The following is a 19839-nucleotide window of genomic DNA, read 5'->3' on the forward strand; positions in this document are numbered from 1 at the left end:
TTTCAAATAGCACTTTTAACTCGTAGAATCATAGAATAGTTAGGGCTGGGAAAGACCTTAAGATCATCCAGTTCCAACCCCCCCTGCCATGGGCAAGGACACCTCACACTAAACCATGTCACCCAAGGCTCTGTCCAACCTGGCCTTGAACATCGCCAGGGATGGAGCATTCACAGCTTCCTTGAGCAACCCATTCCAGTATGTATCTAATGCATACTAAGGTCTATTTTGCCATAAAGACTGGAAAGTGAAGTTGAATTTGATGTCTCAAAGTGTTCCAGTCAGCCAGTTGTGTCTTGGTGTTCAAGATGCGTTTATCAAAACGGAACAAGGATTTGAAGTATGGTGGTCTGTTAATGGGGACAAAAAAGGACGTGGGCACCTCCTTCCTCTTTGCCCTGGCATAGGTTAGGTCCTTTCCTGTTCCACTCCATTTCTCATAGTCTTTATAAGAAGATAAAAAGGAGAGTTGTTTTCTGGAAAAAGTTTTATTATCAAATTACTCCTATACAGCATGTTTACCCTTGCTAAGGGAATACAGGTTTATGTATGCACTTGCTTGGAATTTGGTTCCACCAAAACAAGAAAATCATCAAACACCACCTTTAGTGCAAATTAATGCCTTGGATTATATGGCTTTTCTGTCCTCTTTTTCCCTTTACACTTGTTTTCCTCTCGGTTTTCTCCAAGTTTGAATGAGGGAAAATTGTGCTTGTCACATAAATAGGTAGCTTTCCAATTTCGAGACAAGAGTCAGCTTTACAGTACAGTGGGAGGTAATCCATCAACCTCTGAAGTCCTTATTTCTTCTTATATTCATGAAATTCCTTCACCCCATCATGGGGCAAACCCATGCTTGATATTGCACAGACAGGACATTCAAGCAGCAGAGGCTTTGTCAGGAGGGGGAGAAGAAGCTCTCCATAAGGAGGAAGAAGACCAGTGATGAGGACGTGTCTTAATAATACATGTTCTTGTCCCACCAGCCTGCAATAGGAGAGAGGAGAGGGGGGAATTAGTTATATTTTCCTTGGAAAGGAAAATTGGGAGCAAATGGTCTGTTTTTAAGCAATTTAACCTGTCAGCAGCAGCTAAAGTGGGTGTATCAGTCAAAGAGTAGCAAAGAACACCTTGTATTGAAATACTAGAGAGAACTCTACTTACTGCCTGGGTATCTTCTGATGAAGAGCTTGCGGACTTCATCATAGACCCATATCAAGATGGCAAATGGTACAGCCACAAACCAGTACTGAAACCTGGGAGTGGGAGAAAAATGAATGAACTGAATGAATCTATTGCAGACACTGTTGAGAAGGAAATGTTGCCTGATGGTGTTACAGCCTCTGAAGATTGAAGAAAAAAAGGACATTTCTTATAGTGATATATTTAAAATAAAGGTTACTTGGGTAAAATAAAGTATCTAAATCTTGCCAAAATATTGGGAATCCTGGAAAAATATTACCTACACAAGTAGGTTTCTGAATCCTTGGTAGTAAATCTAATAGAAAAAGTAGTGCTGCTTTTTATTTTTGTGGAAGCTATGAAAATAATACCCTTTTTGGCCAAGAAATTGTCCACCCTGTTCTTCATAATGAATCACAGTGGTTTGGGTCGGAAAGGATATTAACGCTCATCTAGTCCTATGGAAGGGACACCTTCCATTAGACCAGGTTGCTCCAAGCCCTGTCCAACCTGAGCACTTTATTATTGCATATTTATTACTGAATATGTTGAAATCCTTAAATCATACTCCAGGGGCATCCTGCTCCTGTTTGTCAGCTACTGGCAGGATGTTAAGTCCATGTGTGTTTGTCCCTGGAGGGCAAGGGAAGCATACTGTCATTGACACTCACCTCAGTGGTGTGAAGTTCAGGGCTGTAACGTGTCCCAGACCATAGGTAAGAATCAGAGCAATTCCTATCTGGGAAAATATACCCACCCAGATGACTTTGTTCCTGCAAGACAACCAAAGAAGAAGGGTTACATGGCTCTATCCATGCATAAAGCACTGATGCAAAGGGCTGTGCCACATCCAGGGTTGTGGCTGTGCTCTGGAGCCAGCTGGAATGATCAGCACCAGATGATGAGCATGACACAAGTGGCAGACTCTGGGGCACTGTCTTATACTACATATGCCTCTGTCTTTCCTGGTAGCATTCCTGACCTGCCTAGATTAAAGCTTTAGAAGTGCAGCGTGTGTTAGTGGTGTTTTCTGGCTGCACTGTGAATTTTCACGTGGTGGCTCACGTGTAAATGCAAGAAGGAAATGTACAGAGGTGTAGGCTCTGTGCCTGCAGATAAAGGAAAACAATCTGCTTTCCTGTCAGAAATACTCCAAGTGCCAACTGTTACGTGTGGGCTCTGTCCCACTAGATGCTTTTAACTCCCTGGCTTCCATGGGACTGAAGGTGCAGAGGGAAGCCAGCACTACCTTAGAGGGTTTGTTCAGTAGCCTCTCCTCAGAGGCTCTGTTCACTTGGAGAAGTCTAAATAAAGGAAGTTAATAACCTGGAGAGGAAATTCCCTTTTCTGTAGTCAACAATTTAATGAATGGGGAGTTAGTTTTAAGCTGATGAATTTTCAGAGTAACCAGTATGTTTTTCTTTAAAGAAAGCCTCTCTCATGAAGGAGGAAAGGGGGAGGTGTATGAAGGGCTTGTCTGAGATTTGCAATTGCTTGAAGCCAGATCTTGTCTTTGAACAAAGGCTGGATGTGAGTGGACTACATCACTGATCTAGTGTAGAAGTGTAGTGCAGGTGCCTTCTACAATTAGTAGTGGGTTAACTTATCCCCTTATGCATCAGGTAAAATGCCTGCAAAACTTACCTGAAAAGACCCTGCTGGAAAATGGAATTTCTTCGTGTTTTCCTGATGATCAAGTCAGCAACTTGCTGAATGGTGATGCTGACAAAAAAGGCAGTGTAGCCAGTCCACTGCAGGTATGTCCTCTGGTATTTAGTCTGCAAAGCAAAGGGAAAAATCAAACTGTGTTCTGTCAGATACTTTTATCTTGTGTAGGTGACTGCCAACCTTTATAGTGGGATTTCAGTTACTAAGGTGTGAATGCAGAGTTAATTCTGATTCAGATTTGTAATGATCAGCTTTTGGCCAGTTGTCCTCGCCTGATGATGAATCATAAGGCTGAAGCACGAGCTTGGTACAAAGAGGTATTTATATTGATTTATTAATGGCTCCTGTGTCTTATGAGTCCTGCAGAATGAGTGAGGGGGAGTAAGAGGCTGCAAAGTACTTCTCAGTAGTGCTGTTCAGAAGCAGGGCTGAGAGAGTGTGATGGGGCTAAACATGAAGTCCAGGGAAGAGGGTGCGTCTCCAGAGGCTTTGAATTAGAAGGTGGCAAATTGTGGAAGAATCATGAAGGAATAGAGTGTGATGAAAGAGTTGGGTGGCAGGAAGCTCTAAAGAGTCCTGAAGGGCCATTAGATAAAATCTAATTCTTGTTGCATTTAAATCTCTCTCTGTCTTTCCCTAATCCTTCCTTTTTGAGGACAGAGGCAATGCCAGGGATGTTTCAGTGCTGCTTTACCCATTCCTGTCCATATGAATCCTCAAAGTCATTGATGGCATTGTTCTCCCAGTTGACTCGCACTCCGAGCAGCGTGGAAGGGAGGAAGCCTTGTTCAGCATACACGGTAAAATAGGTTACAAAGGCTCCCACTGACTGCATGATACCTGCAAAAGCAAAGAGGGAGAAATGAGGAAGAAGCCAAATTTAGGAGCACAGGGGAATGTGCTGGATATCAGTGTTGATCTGTTTCCTATGGCATGAAACTCGCCATGTGTCTAAAGGTAGTTTTAGAGCTGTTGGTGCTCTAAGGTTCTTGATCTCTTGATAAAAACCTGTTATATTGTTGAATAATGAGCAACTGGAATGAGTTAGTCACTGTGCCTGGGGAAGGGGTTGAGTTTCAGTCCCCCTTTCCTAACAAATGAATCAGTTAAACTTGCTCTGCTGACACAAGAGTTGAGAGAACAGGCCAACGTACCAATCTGCAGATAGGAGTATATAGCGAGCTGCTCATTCACCAGCCTGTCTTTCCTTTTGTTACGAGGTCTCCTGTTCATGATGTCGCTCTCAGCTTTTTCGTAGGCTAATGCAACAGAGGGGATCTAGGACACAAATAAACCATCAGAGTCTTGGTGCCAATGTTTGCTGCTCAGATGCTTATCAGAAAGGTTTCTGTTCTTGGGTGGTTCTGTTGCTGTACCCTGCCTTGTCACTATACACAGCATAAATGAAACAATCCGTGTAGCATCCCTCTGACATGTGTAAAGGATTTGAGGGAAGTCTGGCACTGTTTCATGGGTCTGATGATCATAGGACAATACAAAGGCCTAGAGGAGCCTGGAAACATTAAAGGGTCTTTTCAGCTCCCCTGGGCTGGGCTTTAATGAGACGTCTGGTATTCCTCCCCTGCAGTAACTGCAGCAATCTCTATGATCTCCTGCTTGAAACACACTCCGTCTTGCACGCTAAGTTTGCTTGTCAGCATTGATAGAAATCTTTTCTTTCTACTCCCTCTCCACAGGTTTTCCTTTCTACTCTTCATCTCTGTACCTGGCTGCTTTAATCTACCCCTCTACTCTTTCATTAGCTTGTTACTCAGCCGCAGGGTAAGGCAACTAAATCTTCCTGTGTTCTACGGGTCCCTTTGCACCCAGCCCCTCAAAAGTGGCATGATTTCAGCAGAAAATAGCTTACAAAGACCCCAACTTACAATGTCCGTGCCCAGGTCAATGAATAGGATGGTGATAGTGCCAATGGGCAGTGGGATGCTGGCAATAATATAGATGAGAAAGGGACAGAGCTCAGCAATATTCTTAGTCAGGGTGTAGGCAATTGTTTTCTTTAGGTTGTCAAAGATGAGGCGGCCTGGAGGAAAAAAGAAACACTTGTGTAAAAGCTAATTGTCATCAGTGCTTTCCAAAGGAAAAGGTCAGGTTTCAACCAAATGAAGTGAAAGCATTTACTGCTTCTGTCTGCTTTCCTCGTACATTTTGGCTGTGTTCTTTTAAATACCAGCCTGCTTCCCATAGAGACTTCTGAAAACTGAAATGAAAACTTAAAAATCTCTTTCAGTCACAAAGCTTGAGGGAAAAGTCCCTGTCCACAATATATTGTAGCTTTAATGGGCACCATAAGCTCTTCATGGTGGGAGAAGAGTGGAACGTGTTACTGTCGTAGGTGGAGCATGGTGAAGGTGATGTGTGAGCAAGTAATAGAGTGAAACCGTAGAGAAAGAAGCTTGTGTCTTTGTGAGGCTCAGAACTGCATAGGAACAAGATGGGAAGTGCTTTTGTCTGGAGCGTGAACAAGCAGGGACAGCAGACCGATGCTGTCTGTGAGAGGGGAGGGATGATTCGCTCATTGTCTGATTGCCATGTTCTAAATGGATTTAATTCCCTTTTTTTCCACATATCAAAATCCCATTTCCAAAGCCAGAAAGAAAACAGGGGTGAACCAGGAGGGAAGGATCAGGAGGCCCCACCAGTGCTGTGCAGCTGTCAGCAGCTTTCAGCTGAGAAAGGGAATAGCAACGTTATTTTTACCTTCCTCCACTCCCGTGACAATAGAAGCAAAGTTATCATCCAGCAGGACCATATCAGCTGCATTTTTAGCTGCGTCAGACCCAGCAATGCCCATAGCAATTCCAATATCTGCCTTTTTAAGAGCTGGGGAGTCATTGACTCCATCTCCAGTCACAGCAACGACTGCTCCCTGGAACACACAAAAGGATCCAGATGTGGGTTTTGTGAGGAGATGGTGCTGTCTTCCCCTAAGGATAGTCACATTCTACATCTTTAAATCTCTGGAAGATCTATTCAGGAAATTCAGGGATATGATTTCCTACATCCTAGAGAGTAGACTTCTAATTAGATGCACATAAAACACAATCTGATCATTGCTTTCTATGGAATATAAAGCGGAACACCAAGGCGCATCTGTGGGGAATCAGGTGGGGAATCTGCTCTGTCCTTGTCTTCTTTTTTGTGAAGTTCTTATAGAAACAGTCAGTTTTCATCTCATTTGTAAGTCATATAACCATTCAGCTAGTGCCCGTTCTCATCCCAACAACTTCTAGACATTGCCTTTCTATGCTAGAATTGCACTAGTAATCCGAAAAATGGAAAAAACCTGATTATTCAACTTGGTTTCTTGGTTATCTTCCACTACAGATAACAAAAGTTGATGCAGAAGCTCCTGTCTTGCTGGCAATACAGAATGTTCTGAGTGAGGAAAAAAGCCTGACAAACTGATTAATACAAATACTGAATGTTCTGTCCCTGGGGAGATTTAGCACAGTGTCACTACCTATAAATATTGCCGTGTACAGAAGGGCTTATAAGCTCTAAGTACTAAACATAGCATGTAGACTGGCTGGCTTGAGTTGAGGGGGGAGGATGTTCCTTTTCATCAGTTAAAGAGGCAAATGTCCGAGGAGTGTTGGTGTCTGAGCAGTGCAGAACACGTTTGCCACAGGCCATTCAGAAAGGATGAAATTTGAAGACTTTATCCTTATTTTTTACACGTCCTGAAAGCAGGTCTTAAACCCAAAGAGCTGATAATGCTGACTTGGAAAGCTTAGCATAAAACAATGTCTTGTGCCATATCTCCTCCTCCGCAGAGTTCAGGCACAGCAGTCATGTGGCTTTCAACTCACAGCATCTACTTGGAGATGGCATATCTGAGGGGAGAATCTTCTGATGACAGTTTGAATCTCTTTCAGAGCTCTACGCATGTCATTTCTTTCCCTTCTGCCTCTTGCGCTGGCTGCCCTCCGTGCTCCTGCATGTCCTATTGCCAATGGGCCAAACTCCTTAAATCATGCTTCCTGTGGGCTGTTCCACAGCTTTGAAAGGAACACAGATAAGGCTTGGTCCTACATTAATCATGCTGTGATGTTTTGAGGGTTTCATACCTTAGAATCATGGAATCATTTGGGCTGGAAAGGACCTTTAAGATCGAACCCACCACTCCCAAGTCCAGCACTAAACCATTTCACTTCTAAACATTCCTGTGGGCAGGATGTGCATAGGTCTAAATGGCCACAAGAGGTTAAGGTGGGAGGATGTGGTAACATGTTGTTTTTATCTGGGTTTAAAGAATTCCTGAGGGAAGGCTCCTTCCCAAACAGTCTCTGCCCAGGAGCCTTTCTGTGCAGCGCAGCAGCTTTCCAGATTTATATGCAAAAGGCAGACCCTGGGTACAGCTCCAAGCCAGTTGAACTTGGGGAAAGCTCGTTTTGTCAGTAGGAGTTTGGAGTCTGGAACAGGAATTTGAGTAGCTTGGACTCTGTCCAGCCAGTGTTTGTGGCATTCTTGTTAGATAATGCTCTTGCACAGCAGAAAGAGAATAAACAGAGCTTAGAGAGCACTGGAAATTGGCTTCCACCCTTTCACTTCGGGTATGATATCTGCCTCATGAATACCTTATAGACATATATGTGTCTACCCTTGTACACCTCTTACCTGCCTTTGGCAGCCTTCAACTATAATCAGTTTCTGTTGGGGTGATGTCCGAGCAAAGACTATCTCTGAGTGGTTACACAGGATTTCATCCAGCTGCTGCGAGCTCATGTCCTTCAGCTCCATCCCATTAACTACTGCTGCTGTAGCTTCTCTGTAAGAGCCACGGGAAAGCTGGGTAAATTCTCCAACCAAAGAGCTGAGATAAAAATAGTGCACTCATAGAAAGGATGCAGGTAGTAAAGAGAGCACAAATTGAGTTAATTTCAGAAGCATTAGTTGTTAATCAGCAGGTGCTGAATGAAAGCCCCTGTTGAAATCCAGAGTGAATTACAGTTACCTGGATACGGAGGGGAGTCATTGAAGCTTCTTGAGCAGACAGAACAGCAGGAAAAGCATTTTAGAGAGGGCTCTCAGTGGGAGGGTGGACAGTGGAGGAGGACATCTTTTCTGTGAAGAGCTTTTATGGTTTGTGATGTTATTTTTGTCACATTTAATGGCTGAAAGAAGAATTGGGGCTGATGGTCCTTGGGTTGTGTGATTCTGCACTTTGCTTTTCACGTGTGTGTTTTGTCAAACGGGCAGTGACAGCAAAGTCCAGCGAGATCTGCAAAGTATAATTTGCTGAGTTTTGTCAGAGGAGAGAGCCACTGACCTAGACACGTAGTTATTTAGGTAGAGGTGACATGCTGGATGGATAGATAAAGAAACAGAAAAGCATTTTGGCTTTCAGGCGCTGACCCCCTGGGTATCCCCTGTAGTCTGTCTGCTCTTACCGCCAGTTGACTTGCTCAACAGGGATGTTGAGGCGCTTGGCAATATCTTCCACTGTCTCACTGGTGGCTGAGATGATGCCCACACTCTTGGCAATGGCTTTGGCTGTGATGGGGTGGTCACCAGTAACCATGATAACCTGGGGAAGGGACAAGTGGACGCTGGAGCGAGGTAAGGGCAAATAGCTCGGTTGTTGTAGACCAGGAAGCAGTTTGGAGTCTGAACATGGAAATGTGTGCTATGTACATAGCAGTATCAGATTATGGCCAGTAATTGCTTAGCTCTATATTGACATCTGGTCTTTATCTCTTGTTATTGGTGATAGTTTATCAGGGCTGTAAAGGAAGAACTTGTGACAGGCAGCAGGGTTAGAATAATGCAGAATAAAGAACCCTTTATGTAAGGATTTCTAATAAGCATACTCAAAGGTGAGGATTCATTAGAATATTGCATTGTAAAACAGATCCTTGTGACGGAGGTGTCCTCACAGGTAAAACACATTTTTTTCCTTGGTTTTGTTGAAGAAAAGTTGCTGGACCTGTCTTCAGACTATAGAAAATGTCCCCAGGATTGGCACTCATCTGAGATGGGTAATTCCTAATAGTGTTTTTCCTTTCTTTAGCAAGATTGCCTCTCTGCCTAGAGCTGAAATTTCACTTGTGGGTCCCCTGGGAGTGAATTAGAAGTACTGCTTCAGGTTATACTTGAACAGCTTGAGATTACTGATACTTACGCATGAAAGTTCTTATCAGGTGTAGCCCTGTGTCCTAATGCCTTCTCAAGAACTGTTTCTATAACCTTACTGTGTTTACAATGAGTAAGTCTAGCTGGCATGGGTTCTGTATTCTAGAAATGGATCCGATGAGATGGTATCTGAGCCTTTCCCACTTTGGATTTCCAGTTTTGGGGTTCCATGCACTTCCCATCATCCAATTCCCACTGAAATTGTTTTGCCTCTTGTGGCCTTTAAGTTACAATTGTAGAATGGTATTAACGAGTATTTAGGGGTTTGGTAGCTGTTGCTAGAAAGACACTCAAAGACAATGTGGTGGAAGATCTTAAAAGCTTTCTTATCATGAATCTTTCTGTAGAATCGCTGCATTTTTCACTGTAAAATCCCTACCTTGATCCCAGCACTGCGGCATTTTGAGACAGCATCTGGCACCGTGGAGCGAGGTGGGTCAATCATAGATAAGAGCCCAACGAAGCACAGGTTGGAGGTTGGGAAGTTCATGGAATCTGTGTCGAATGAGTAGGTGTCTGGGAACTCGTTTTCAGGCAGGTACAAATGGCAGAAACCTGAAAAGAAACTTGTGTTCATGTGGTGTACAAGAAGGACTGGGAGAAAGGGAACTTGTTCTATAGCTTAAGGCTTTGCTCTTGTCCATAGAACCCTAGTGTCTTTAACTAATAGCTTTTTATGGAGGATTTCTTTTGACCCGCTATTGTAACCTTCACATCAAAGTTCATACAGAGTCGGTGTTCTGTGTGCAAAGATAGGGATACTGCCAGCAGGGAAGAGTGGTTTCCTTTGTGAATTACTCATGGGGTTTTCTGGCTCTTCAGTGTGGCAGATCAACATCAGTCTAAGAGCAGTAAGGGCATCTCTGCCACAGAGACCTTGGAGTATGTCAGTGTGCTTTTAACACTCTACTTAGGAGGTTGTATGCTTTCCTTTCTCCCCTCTAGTGCAGGAGGAATGAATTCCAAACACTAGATTGCACCAAGGTTTAAAGCCCCGTTTTACACCGCAGCTCTCTGATAATCCCTTTAGTTGGACTCACCCAGCACTCTCTCTCCCATGCCTCCCAGCTCCATGTATGCTGTTTGGAAAGCTTCTGCCTTTTCACTGTCCAGTGGTTCTTCTTTGCCGTTGATCATGATGGTGCTGCATCTCTCCAAAATCCTCTCGGGGGCGCCTTTCATCACCAGCAGGAAGCGTTTGTCATTGGGATCATCGGTCTTGTGAATGGAAAGCTGTGTGCCAGAGAGAGGAAATGATTTGAAAGAGCATATGTGAGCCTCGTTTGGGTCACTTCGCACTGAAGTAATGTGAGGTTATCATACATTCCATCAAATAGAATGAACTTTAGTTATTATAGCTTAAATTTCCGCTGTCATTGAATTACCCCAGTAAGATTCCCAGGTCACAAATAGTTGCATTAGACGCAGCGATAGAAATGGTTTGAAGTTGGAAGCAATCTGGCATAATCTCCAAAATTGAAACATACCTGGAATTTGTTGGTGGAGTTGAAAGGAATTTCAGCCACTTTCTTGTTCTGTGCTCTAATATTCATAACATCACCCAAAATGACTTCAGCAAATTTCAGCAGAGCTGTTTCAGAGGCATCACCTACCACAACTCTCTGTGTGCACAACAGAAGGAACTGGTTATAGCACACAGAATTCTGCCCTTCCATCAGGAGAGCTTGCATGGTTCTGTATCGGGTTCTATGCTTAAGCAGCAATGAATCTGCGCTGCTATATTCAAGTCCTCCTGGAAAAGTATTACAGTAGGAATGTGGGGCATCTTTGCTACAGCAAAAAGGTGAAATTACTGTTTGATACTGTGAAAGCTGATTTGTGATCACTTTCAGGTTATTGTGGTGGCTGTATAATGCAGTTATAGCATAGCTGCAGGCATGTATGGGTGAACTGACTGATGCATGCAATCAGATGACTTTTAATAGTATAGTAATTACTAGTGTGTTCTTTTTCCAATGTACAGTTGCTCTTGGCTGTGTGGTTTTTCTTTCCCATCTTAAACTTCTCGTGAGTGTATAGCAGTGATACTACTATAAATAGTAACTTAGAAGGTTAATGTAATAAAATGGAAGTGATTACTAAAGCCAAACAGAACAACTTGATGTATTACTGTTTCAGAGGAGGAGAAATAAGCTGATGCATAGTAGGCAGTACCTTCATTATGGGGAGATTCTCCTGTCCTGGTCTGAATTCTGCCCGGTTGCAGAGCGTTACAATCTTTGATAATGCTGTCCATGATGGAGAACTCTGATCAAAAGGCTGGGCTGAGAGGAAGCAAAACACACATTGTGTCCTTTAGCATATTACATGATGGATGTAGACACTTAAGTTTGAAACAACAGGATTGAATTATTTCCAGAAGAAAACTGTTCTTTTGATAAGTTCTGTTACAGAAAACCAATTTGATGCAGACCCTTACATCCATCAGTTAGTTCTGGGTTACAGAGAATCATAGACATGACTAAACATGACAGTTCTTGGTTTATTTCCCAACTAAATTTACTGTCAGCAAAAGGATTTGGATCAGAACCTCCTCCAGGCTTACTTTCTGTGAGTCAAATGCAGATATTAATTCAGTTTTTCACATCTCTGTGTGACTAAGTGACTTTGCTAATGCACACTACACTTACGCATGGAAGACAGACATGTCTGGTATATCTAGCTAAAGGCATTCCCGTTGACACCAGTTTGACAGCTGGTAGACCTGGAGCTTTTATCCAGGTAGTTGCCCCTTCCCAGATCCCCCCCTTTGCCATATTTACTTGTTTGATCTTCACTGGTGTCAGCTGAGTAGATCTGATTGTCAAACCAAAGGTGAGCAACCGTCATCCTGTTTTGTGTGAGGGTCCCTGTCTTATCAGAACAGATGACGGAGGTAGAGCCAAGCGTTTCCACAGCTTCCAGGTTCTTCACCAAGCAGTTCTTCTTAGCCATCCGTTTGGCTGTCAGAGACAGACTCACCTGGCAGAAGTAAAGAAGTTCAGGTCACTATTGGTGAGGCACAGTTAGAGAGCGATGCATTGGGAGTACATACTTCTGCTGGGAGGGTTGTGTTTGTTTTGGGATGGGTTTTCTTTTAGGAAGAGAGCTTTTAAAAGAATTATCTTTTGTAATAGCGTCATTGAGATCAGAGGGTTGGCTGTAACCAGCACAAGTACTTTTGCTGCTGAGAAAAACTCACTAATAGAAATAAGAATGTTATATCAGTCTAGAGGAGGTTTTAGATGGAAGGACCTATACTGGGGGGGGGGGGAAGCTCCTAGTCAATAACTTAATGAATCCTGAAATGGTTCTTTTCTCAGCCAAGGATATTATTAGTGCTGCCTTATATGTGTTATTAAGAGGAATGTGACTTTTAGGGTACAAATAGGAACAGGTTGTAGGGAAATGAGTCACATTATTCTGCTGGTTAGCAATTGAGGGAGAACAGTACTTGAAGAACCTTGTTTCAAACTGGATGGCTCTGCTGCAGCTTCTAAGATTAATTATTATAAGATTAGTTGTACCAGAATTCCAGTTTCATGGAATAAACCACCGCTATTTCAAATTCAGTCACTTAATAGTCTGTTTTTCACTGGTTAGTGTTGTACTATAATGACTTAGGAGTGATGAACAGTGATGATGACTTAAGATAATTACAGAGGCAACCAGTGAATTCAAACAGACTTACCGTTACTGTAGCTAGCAGTCCCTCGGGCACATTTGCCACAATGATGCCAATTAGAAAGATGATGGAGTCCAGAATCTTATATCGCATAGAGACAGATATAATGAAGAAGAGAACACCGATGGAAATGGCTACTCCTGCCACCAGGTAGACGAAATGTTCTATCTCAATAGCAATGGGTGTTTTCTCATTTCCTACTCCTGAGGTAAGGGAGGCAATCCTCCCGATGATAGTGCGATCCCCTGTGTTGATTACAATGCCAGTAGCAGTGCCTGGAGAGATAAAGAGATAAAACGCTGTCATAAACCCCTGTCAATAAAATACTAAAGAAATAAGACTCTCAACTCCAGGAGAGACTGCTCCTGCATTCTGAACCCAGACGGAGACCCTTCTCAGACTTAGTGTGACTGAGACTTCACCCCAGAATTACATTCTTCCCCTTAGAAATCTTACATGTTGAAGAGAAAGGAAAATGTGAAGCATTGTTATTAATTAGAGTATTTAATTGCATTGCAGTAGGACTGTAGTGCTAGCCTGGGCACTGTACAGTCTTGTAGCAGATAGACTGCCAGGTATGACACACATACCTTTGAGTGTTGAGAATAGGAACGACCCCTTTATGTATGCAGAGCCCTCACACATGAGCATCCACGAGTACTCAGAAGCATCTGCAACTTGGCAGTGCTTAACATAATGATGGGAAGACTGCAATGAAACCACTATTAGGCCCTTTTCTCTGTACATACCTTCCACACAGGTGGTGGAGTAGAAGGCAATGTTCTTGGTCTCCAGGGGGTTCTCGTGGGTGAAGTCACAGGAGCGAGACTGTGGTTCTGATTCCCCTGTGAGTGAAGAATTGTCCACCTTTAATGAAACGGAGATATGCCTGGGTTAAAGTTAGTCATATGCAGTTATGTCTAGCCCAGAAGGCAAGGTGGTGACACATTTAATACTGGGTGACAGGGCCATCATCTCTTGTTTCCTTTTCTCTGAGAGAGCTGCTGTTATCACTGAAAGATTGTATTTCTGTGGGAATTCAGCTCTGTCAATGATGTGTGTCTGTCACTGGCATTTCAGTAGCAGCCTGAAAGAACCCATGGTTTGAGGATCTGCCTGCAGGTCTGTGGAAACTCTTCATCTGTTGGTATTTCTGCCTCTGGCCTGGCAAAGGGCATTGCTAGAACATGGTGTGGACCTAATGGCTGTTCAGGGAGCAGAGATGTTAGTCCGAGATGAGCTGAGCATCACAGTATAGCTGCTGCAGTCTATGACTTAATTAGATTATGACTTATTAAAGCTCTAATCACCCATATTGGGTGTGCAGACAATCTTTAGCTGTAATACCCCATGCTCTTCAAAGTACCTTACAACCCTGAGCAAAGATCAGACGAATGTCCGCCGGGATCCTATCTCCACCCTTGATTTCCACGACATCTCCAACCACCAGCTGGTCTGCTGGCAGTTCCTTCTTTTCTCCATCTCTGATGACCAGAGCTTGCTGAAAGACACAAGTGTGACAAAAATTAGCCATGTGCCATCATCTGAACCTTAAGGGGTATGTTCAGGTAAGGCTTGCTGTGCTTTTGTCACTTTGAGGTGTATTATCAGAATGAGCTCTTGTCTCAAATGAAATGCATCAGTTGCTCTCACCTGTGGAATCATTTTACTGAAGCTGGCCATGATGTTTGTGCTTTTAGCTTCTTGATAGTAAGCAAAGATGCCAGTGAGGATGACAACCAGTGCCAGGACTACTCCAAGGTAGAGCTGATCAATGAAAGATACGATCTGGTTAATTTGAGACAAATACTCAACATTTCTTCTGCTAGAATACATTTGAGTTCTCTCATGTTTCATGAGACTTAAAATGAGGTATTGGTCAGGGTAAAAGACAGTTGAGGAAAAGACCATTCAAGGTTAATGATCAAATAAATCTTTTTGAGTACAAAAAGAGCTTTTAATTGCAAGTTTCCCATCTCTCTCTAGACTATACCTGACACAAACCTGGACAAATTGTATTCCTAGCAGAGTGACTCGTAAGTGAATGGAGTCAAAGACTCCAGAGTCCTTTGTGGACTTTAGTTTTGCTGTTATAAGTACTCAAGTATTATGTGGTTATAAAACCTTTGGATAGGCACTCTTAGGCAGAAGCGGTATGTCAGGTATTTGTGCATTTATCAGAAACATTCAGTACTGGAAGGAGGGTCCTGAAAGAATAAAAGGCCTCCTTGTAGTTACTGAATAACACTGAAGTAGTATTTAAATTACTTAGATTGTCACAGGTTCCAATACTCTGTGGTTATTCAACTACTTACATTGTCAAAGGGTGACTCAGCTCCCTGGGCAAGCTGAATGCCAAATGAAATCCAGGAGAAGACAGCTCCTATCCATAAGAGAATGGAAAACCCTCCTATCATCTGCTTGAGGAACTTCACGATTTCAGGGGTGGCTTTGGGAGGAGTGAGTGCATTGGGACCATCCCGCGCCAAAACCTGTGCTGCTTTTGCACTGGAGAGACCCTGCACAAGTAAACGACATGTTTAGAAGGAAGTCACAATAAAACAGGTTCTGGTTTATCCTTAAATGTTGCTGGTCATTTCACAGATCAGCTGTAGCAACCTGCATCTTTGACTTCCAACCTTTCTGATTTCAGAGTAGCTACTATTGGTCATCTGCTAGGAAGAGACAGGTATTTCTTTACTGGAGCATTGGATCTGGGGCTGTGTCCATTCAGTTTTCATTCTGTCAGTTATCTGTCAAGTACCCCTGTACCAAGTGCTAGGAAAGCTGGGGAAAACCAGACACTGGTTCTTCTGCTGCTGTTTCTGCATTTCCACCAAGAAGTTTGTAGGTTTCCTGACATTCTTGTCTGTACTCTGACCACGTTGCTTTGATATCTGAATGTTTGGTGTCAAAGGGACTGGGGTGTATAGTTTCTCAATCTAGCGTTTCCTGCAAGATAAAATCATTTCCAGCGCACTCTTGCTATGAATTGTTACAGACACTGCCAGTGAGAAATGAATTGTAGTGAAATCTAAATACTGCATAAAACTATAGAAAAGCAGAGGTCCTGATGGGAACTTTGAGATCATGTTTTGTGCAGGGATTTTGATTTCAGAACAGTAGTTCAGGCTTGAGAGAAGCTCCGGTTTAAATCCAGGTCAGTGCTGCACAACGGCTGGCTTAGGCTTTATTGGGAGCATGAATGCATGCATTTCCACGTACACCTATGTATGAGTGTGTTAGTCTAAATGCTTTCCTACTGCTTCTAGAGAGCTTTAGGTCAGCCAGAGGCAAACTGATTCAGGCAGTTTCTTAGTGATGCCCTATGCACTTACTTCACTGATGCTGGTACCATACTTCTTCTCCAGTTCTGAAGTGCTGAGCCTGTGGTCATCCTGGATTCCAAAAGAAAGAGAAAATTATAGTGAGCAGAATGGTGACATTTTTATTTCAGCATCGGGGGAATGTTCAAACTGCCTGGATCTGGGACCATGGATCCAGTTGATCCAGTTGCTAGTGTGATATCCCACTTTCATGAATAGACAAAATGCAACTTGCATATTGATAAGCAAAATATCTTCCACTGGAAGATGGAATTTTCTCTGGAGAGCACTTTTGTAAATAGCTCCCTCCTCCAGCAAATCTGTCACAAGAACAGAATGGTGATTTCATGTTAATACTGCTTGTTACAAATATCTGTGCTGCTTTTAGATAAATAGATCCTCTTTACATGCTCCAGGACTCAAGCATTTGCTACCTCAGGCAGTATGTTCATAGAAGAAAGAATGTGGTGTCAGGGTATGCGTGACAGCAGCCTTTGCACTTGATTGACAGGCAGGGTGTGTGAAATGACTCGAACCACAGTTAAAAAGGGTGGGGGAGAGGGAAATCTCAAAGTTCCCCTTTCTCTGCAGTGACACTTCTGTATCATTGACCTAATTACATCTTGTGCCAAACTGAGATTTAGACGCCAAGAAGTGAGAGATCTCACAATTGTTTTCACAGAATGATTCATTGGTACTTGGATGAGACAATTAACTTGTCTGTGCTTTGGTTTCTCTTTAGAAACATGGGAGTAATGTTACATCCCTGGTGGCAAAGGTACATCAGGAATTATTTAGCTAGTACTGGGTAGACCTGGGAAACATGATGGGTAAACAGATGGTCCATTTTGGGGGTTCCTTGCCTTTGAAGTATCATCTGGCCCATAAGCAGAGTCTCCTTTGAGTTGCTCTCAGAGCTTTTCAGAAAAGAGGTCACTAGAATTACCTTCATTTTTCAGATTGGGAAACTGAAAAGTATAGAGAGGAAGCAACTTTCCCAAGATCAGCCAGCAGGTCAGCAGCAAGCCAGTAGTAAAACACAAGTTTCTTGAGCTTAATACAGTGTCCTTGAAGTACAGTGCGGTTAGTTTGAAGGGGGGAAAGCCTCTGTACTTAAAGATGAGGTGTGCTTTTAGATCTACTAGAAATCTCTGGATCAAAGCATCTCTGTTTCCTGGTTCACTGTGCAAGTTGCAGTTCCCAGGAAATACCGGTTACAGTTAGTCCATTTGAGGAGATAACATTTTGTACCACTGGTGGCTTAATTAAGCTGGAATTATCAGTTCATTATAGATATTAATCCTGCACAACTTTCTTCTGGCATGAGGAAGTAATCCTGTGTTAGGATTTTGAGTTAAAATGACCATGCATCAGCACTTCCCTCCTCTTCACCAGACTTCATTCACACAGTGGGTAGAGGCTGTCTGTCCTGTCAGCTGTAATAGGAGCTTAGCAACACTCACCAGTTCCAGTTCTTTCTTAAGGTCTTCTGTCTTCTTTTGTTTCTTGTTGCCTTTTAAGTCCTTGTACTTTGCCTCTTCCCCAAACTCTGTTTTTTCTACATCTCTTGTTCCATAGATCTCAACCGAGTAAATATCAGACTTTTTCTGTAAAAGAAATAAGGTTTTGGCATTGTTGGGAGCATCTGCTGGGACTTGAAGCAGGAAAAAATACCACAAACAAGTCAAACTCTGACAAACCTACTTTATTAGACAAGGCTACACGTTGCTGCTGTCTCTTACTCCTAGCAACTTTGAGTGTTAGTTCCTTTCTTATCCTGAGGTCTCTTCAGCGTGTGTTACAGTAATCATGGGCAGGTCTTCAGCAAATGTACATTGCATGATTCCTTTAGGGATGTGCAATACTTGTAGTACTTTATGGCCTAACACAAAGTGTAGGAATACTGCCCCAGGATCTCAAAGCCATTAAGTCAGCTCCAAGAAGAAATCGGTGTAAAAGCAGAAGATTTTGGAAAGGAAAAGGGAGGGGAAAATGGTCATTGAGAACTTCGTGTGAGAAAGTTTTGCTTCAATTAATAACTTGGGATTGAGCTGTTTCCTAACTTTTAATACTGTAGTTTGAAGGGCAAACTTCCTGTGTTGCTAATTCAACCAGCTTCCCTAATCATAATGTTCCAGATCCTAATTATCTTGTAAACTACATGCCATGCCTTGGAAGAACTATTGGTTGACCCCATTTCAGAAGCTTCCTTACGGATTAAGCGTCAGAGCTTCATGACAGTCATACTGGATCTTATCTGATGGTGTGCTCTGCTAGTGGGACAGCAGAGCTCCTAGGCCACTGTCTGTGCGATGAGTGGAGGGCATTTGTCAGTGTTTGTACCCCTATAGAGATGGTATTTCAGATGAGTCGAGAGTAGATGTCTTAATTACATGCAGACTAAACCAGAGAGCTCAAGTAATGGAAGCAACAATTAAAGAACAAGAGGACTGGGATGTGTTAATGTTGATCTGAACTCAAAAGTGGCGTCTTATCCTCAGATGCCCTTTAATGAGAGGAATGTTGAAGTCTTGGCATTGTTATCTCAAGGAAGGGAAAAGCTAAGAGCTGGCGAGTAGTTTAGGGAGTTAAAAGTCTGAAATGCTTTTCCTTAAAGCATTTGAATTTGCTTGGTGATACATATCCCAAATAAAGGGCATGTCTGTTAGAAGAAGCTCTATTTTTTCCTACCTCACTGAAGGTTCACAGTCTGGTTTCTCTATTGAGATTTTTCCTTCACCTTCCTCCTTCTCCTCCTCCTCTCTTTAACAATCCTAGCCAAAAATCTGTTCAGCTTTTCAAATCCCCTTAAAGTAGAGAGATGAGGAGAGGAAGAAAACAGATCTCTATTGTGAGAACTTAGCAGATACAGGAGAATTACAAAGAAAATCAATGAAGTTAGTAAAATCTATTGATCATGCCTATGCAGGATCTATGTATAGCCTTTAACCTGCAAGTTTTCATAAAATCTCAGGTTTTGGCATTGCAAAAGGGATAGTGTTCATGAAACTGTTGATTGTGAAACCAGCCATTCCTAGAATTCTTCCCCATCCACTCTGATCTCTTTACTTTTTAGGGTCACAGGTGCATATCCATCTACAGTGAACATTTTAGTCATTAAACAGTTCCATTTCTCACTTAGCTCACATTTATAATATAGCTATCTATATTAAAACTTAATGCTTGTTCTTAAGGAGAAATACACATGTGGTAGCAGCAGTTCTGTGAACTCACCTTTACCATGTTGGAGAGTTTATTCCTTCCCTGATGGAGTGAAACAGGCAAGCCAAAGTCTCTGGATGAAAAGCAAAAGCTCCACTGGAGAATGAAGTGGCTCAGGGCAGTTTTGGCTGTTGGAGTGCACGAGCTCACAGAGGTTGTAGCTCTCTCTCCACTGCCCAGTAGGTGTTAGCTGCAGTCCTGCTTGCACTTCAGCATCCTTTAGGCAGGACGGGTTCAGTGTCCAAAGCCTGTGGAGAAAGAACAGTGTTTGCCAGTGCTTTATAAATCAGCATCTTGTGCTGCCACTCCACCCCTCCCCTTCCAGGTCCAGCCCATCTTCTGTTTCACCCGTAGTAGGTGGAAAAATACCACAGTAATGGGCATGTGGGTTTCAGGTCAGATAGTTTCTAATTATTCCTTTGTAGTGTTTGCTCACAAGTAGGGAACCAGGTGTATTATTCATCTTGCTAGAAGCAAAGAGTTTCCTTCAGAGACTTTCCAGCACTGGAGTCCCCTTATTTCCAGCTGTGGTGGCAATGTACCTTCTGTCTTGCCTGTTCACATGACATTTGCTTGCCTGAACTCCCTAAAAACCAGATTCCT

At 42.8% G+C, this 19839-nt stretch overlaps 1 protein-coding gene across 1 annotated transcript; it reads right to left on the bottom strand.

The window, feature by feature from the left end:
• Positions 1 to 469: 469 nt before the first annotated feature.
• ATP12A (ATPase H+/K+ transporting non-gastric alpha2 subunit) lies at positions 470 to 19510 on the bottom strand. Its single transcript, XM_062608811.1, has 23 exons — positions 19249 to 19510; positions 17478 to 17621; positions 16027 to 16086; positions 15004 to 15207; positions 14342 to 14455; positions 14055 to 14189; positions 13438 to 13555; positions 12695 to 12963; positions 11787 to 11985; positions 11179 to 11288; positions 10491 to 10625; positions 10044 to 10236; positions 9383 to 9558; positions 8262 to 8398; positions 7489 to 7639; positions 5569 to 5737; positions 4737 to 4891; positions 4005 to 4128; positions 3545 to 3690; positions 2827 to 2960; positions 1854 to 1955; positions 1165 to 1256; positions 470 to 987 (listed from the first exon to the last, which is right to left on the bottom strand). The coding sequence occupies exons 1-23, from the start codon at positions 19255 to 19257 to the stop codon at positions 959 to 961; spliced, it is 3105 nt and encodes a 1034-aa protein (XP_062464795.1). The 5' UTR covers positions 19258 to 19510; the 3' UTR covers positions 470 to 958.
• Positions 19511 to 19839: the final 329 nt, after the last annotated feature.

This window comes from Pezoporus occidentalis, unplaced genomic scaffold, assembly GCF_034315485.1.
Source record: "Pezoporus occidentalis ecotype Australia unplaced genomic scaffold, CSIRO_AGI_Poc_V1 ctg130, whole genome shotgun sequence".
Lineage (NCBI taxonomy): Eukaryota > Metazoa > Chordata > Aves > Psittaciformes > Psittacidae > Pezoporus > Pezoporus occidentalis.

Excerpts from the sequence above, each read along its gene's own strand:
- ATP12A (XM_062608811.1), bottom strand. Across the intron at positions 16,087-17,477 it reads TTAAGAAAGAACTGGAACTG|GATGACCACAGGCTCAGCAC; the intron begins GTGAGTGTTGCT and ends TTTGGAATCCAG. Across the intron at positions 13,556-14,054 it reads TCTTTGCTCAGGGTTGTAAG|GTGGACAATTCTTCACTCAC; the intron begins GTACTTTGAAGA and ends GTTTCATTAAAG.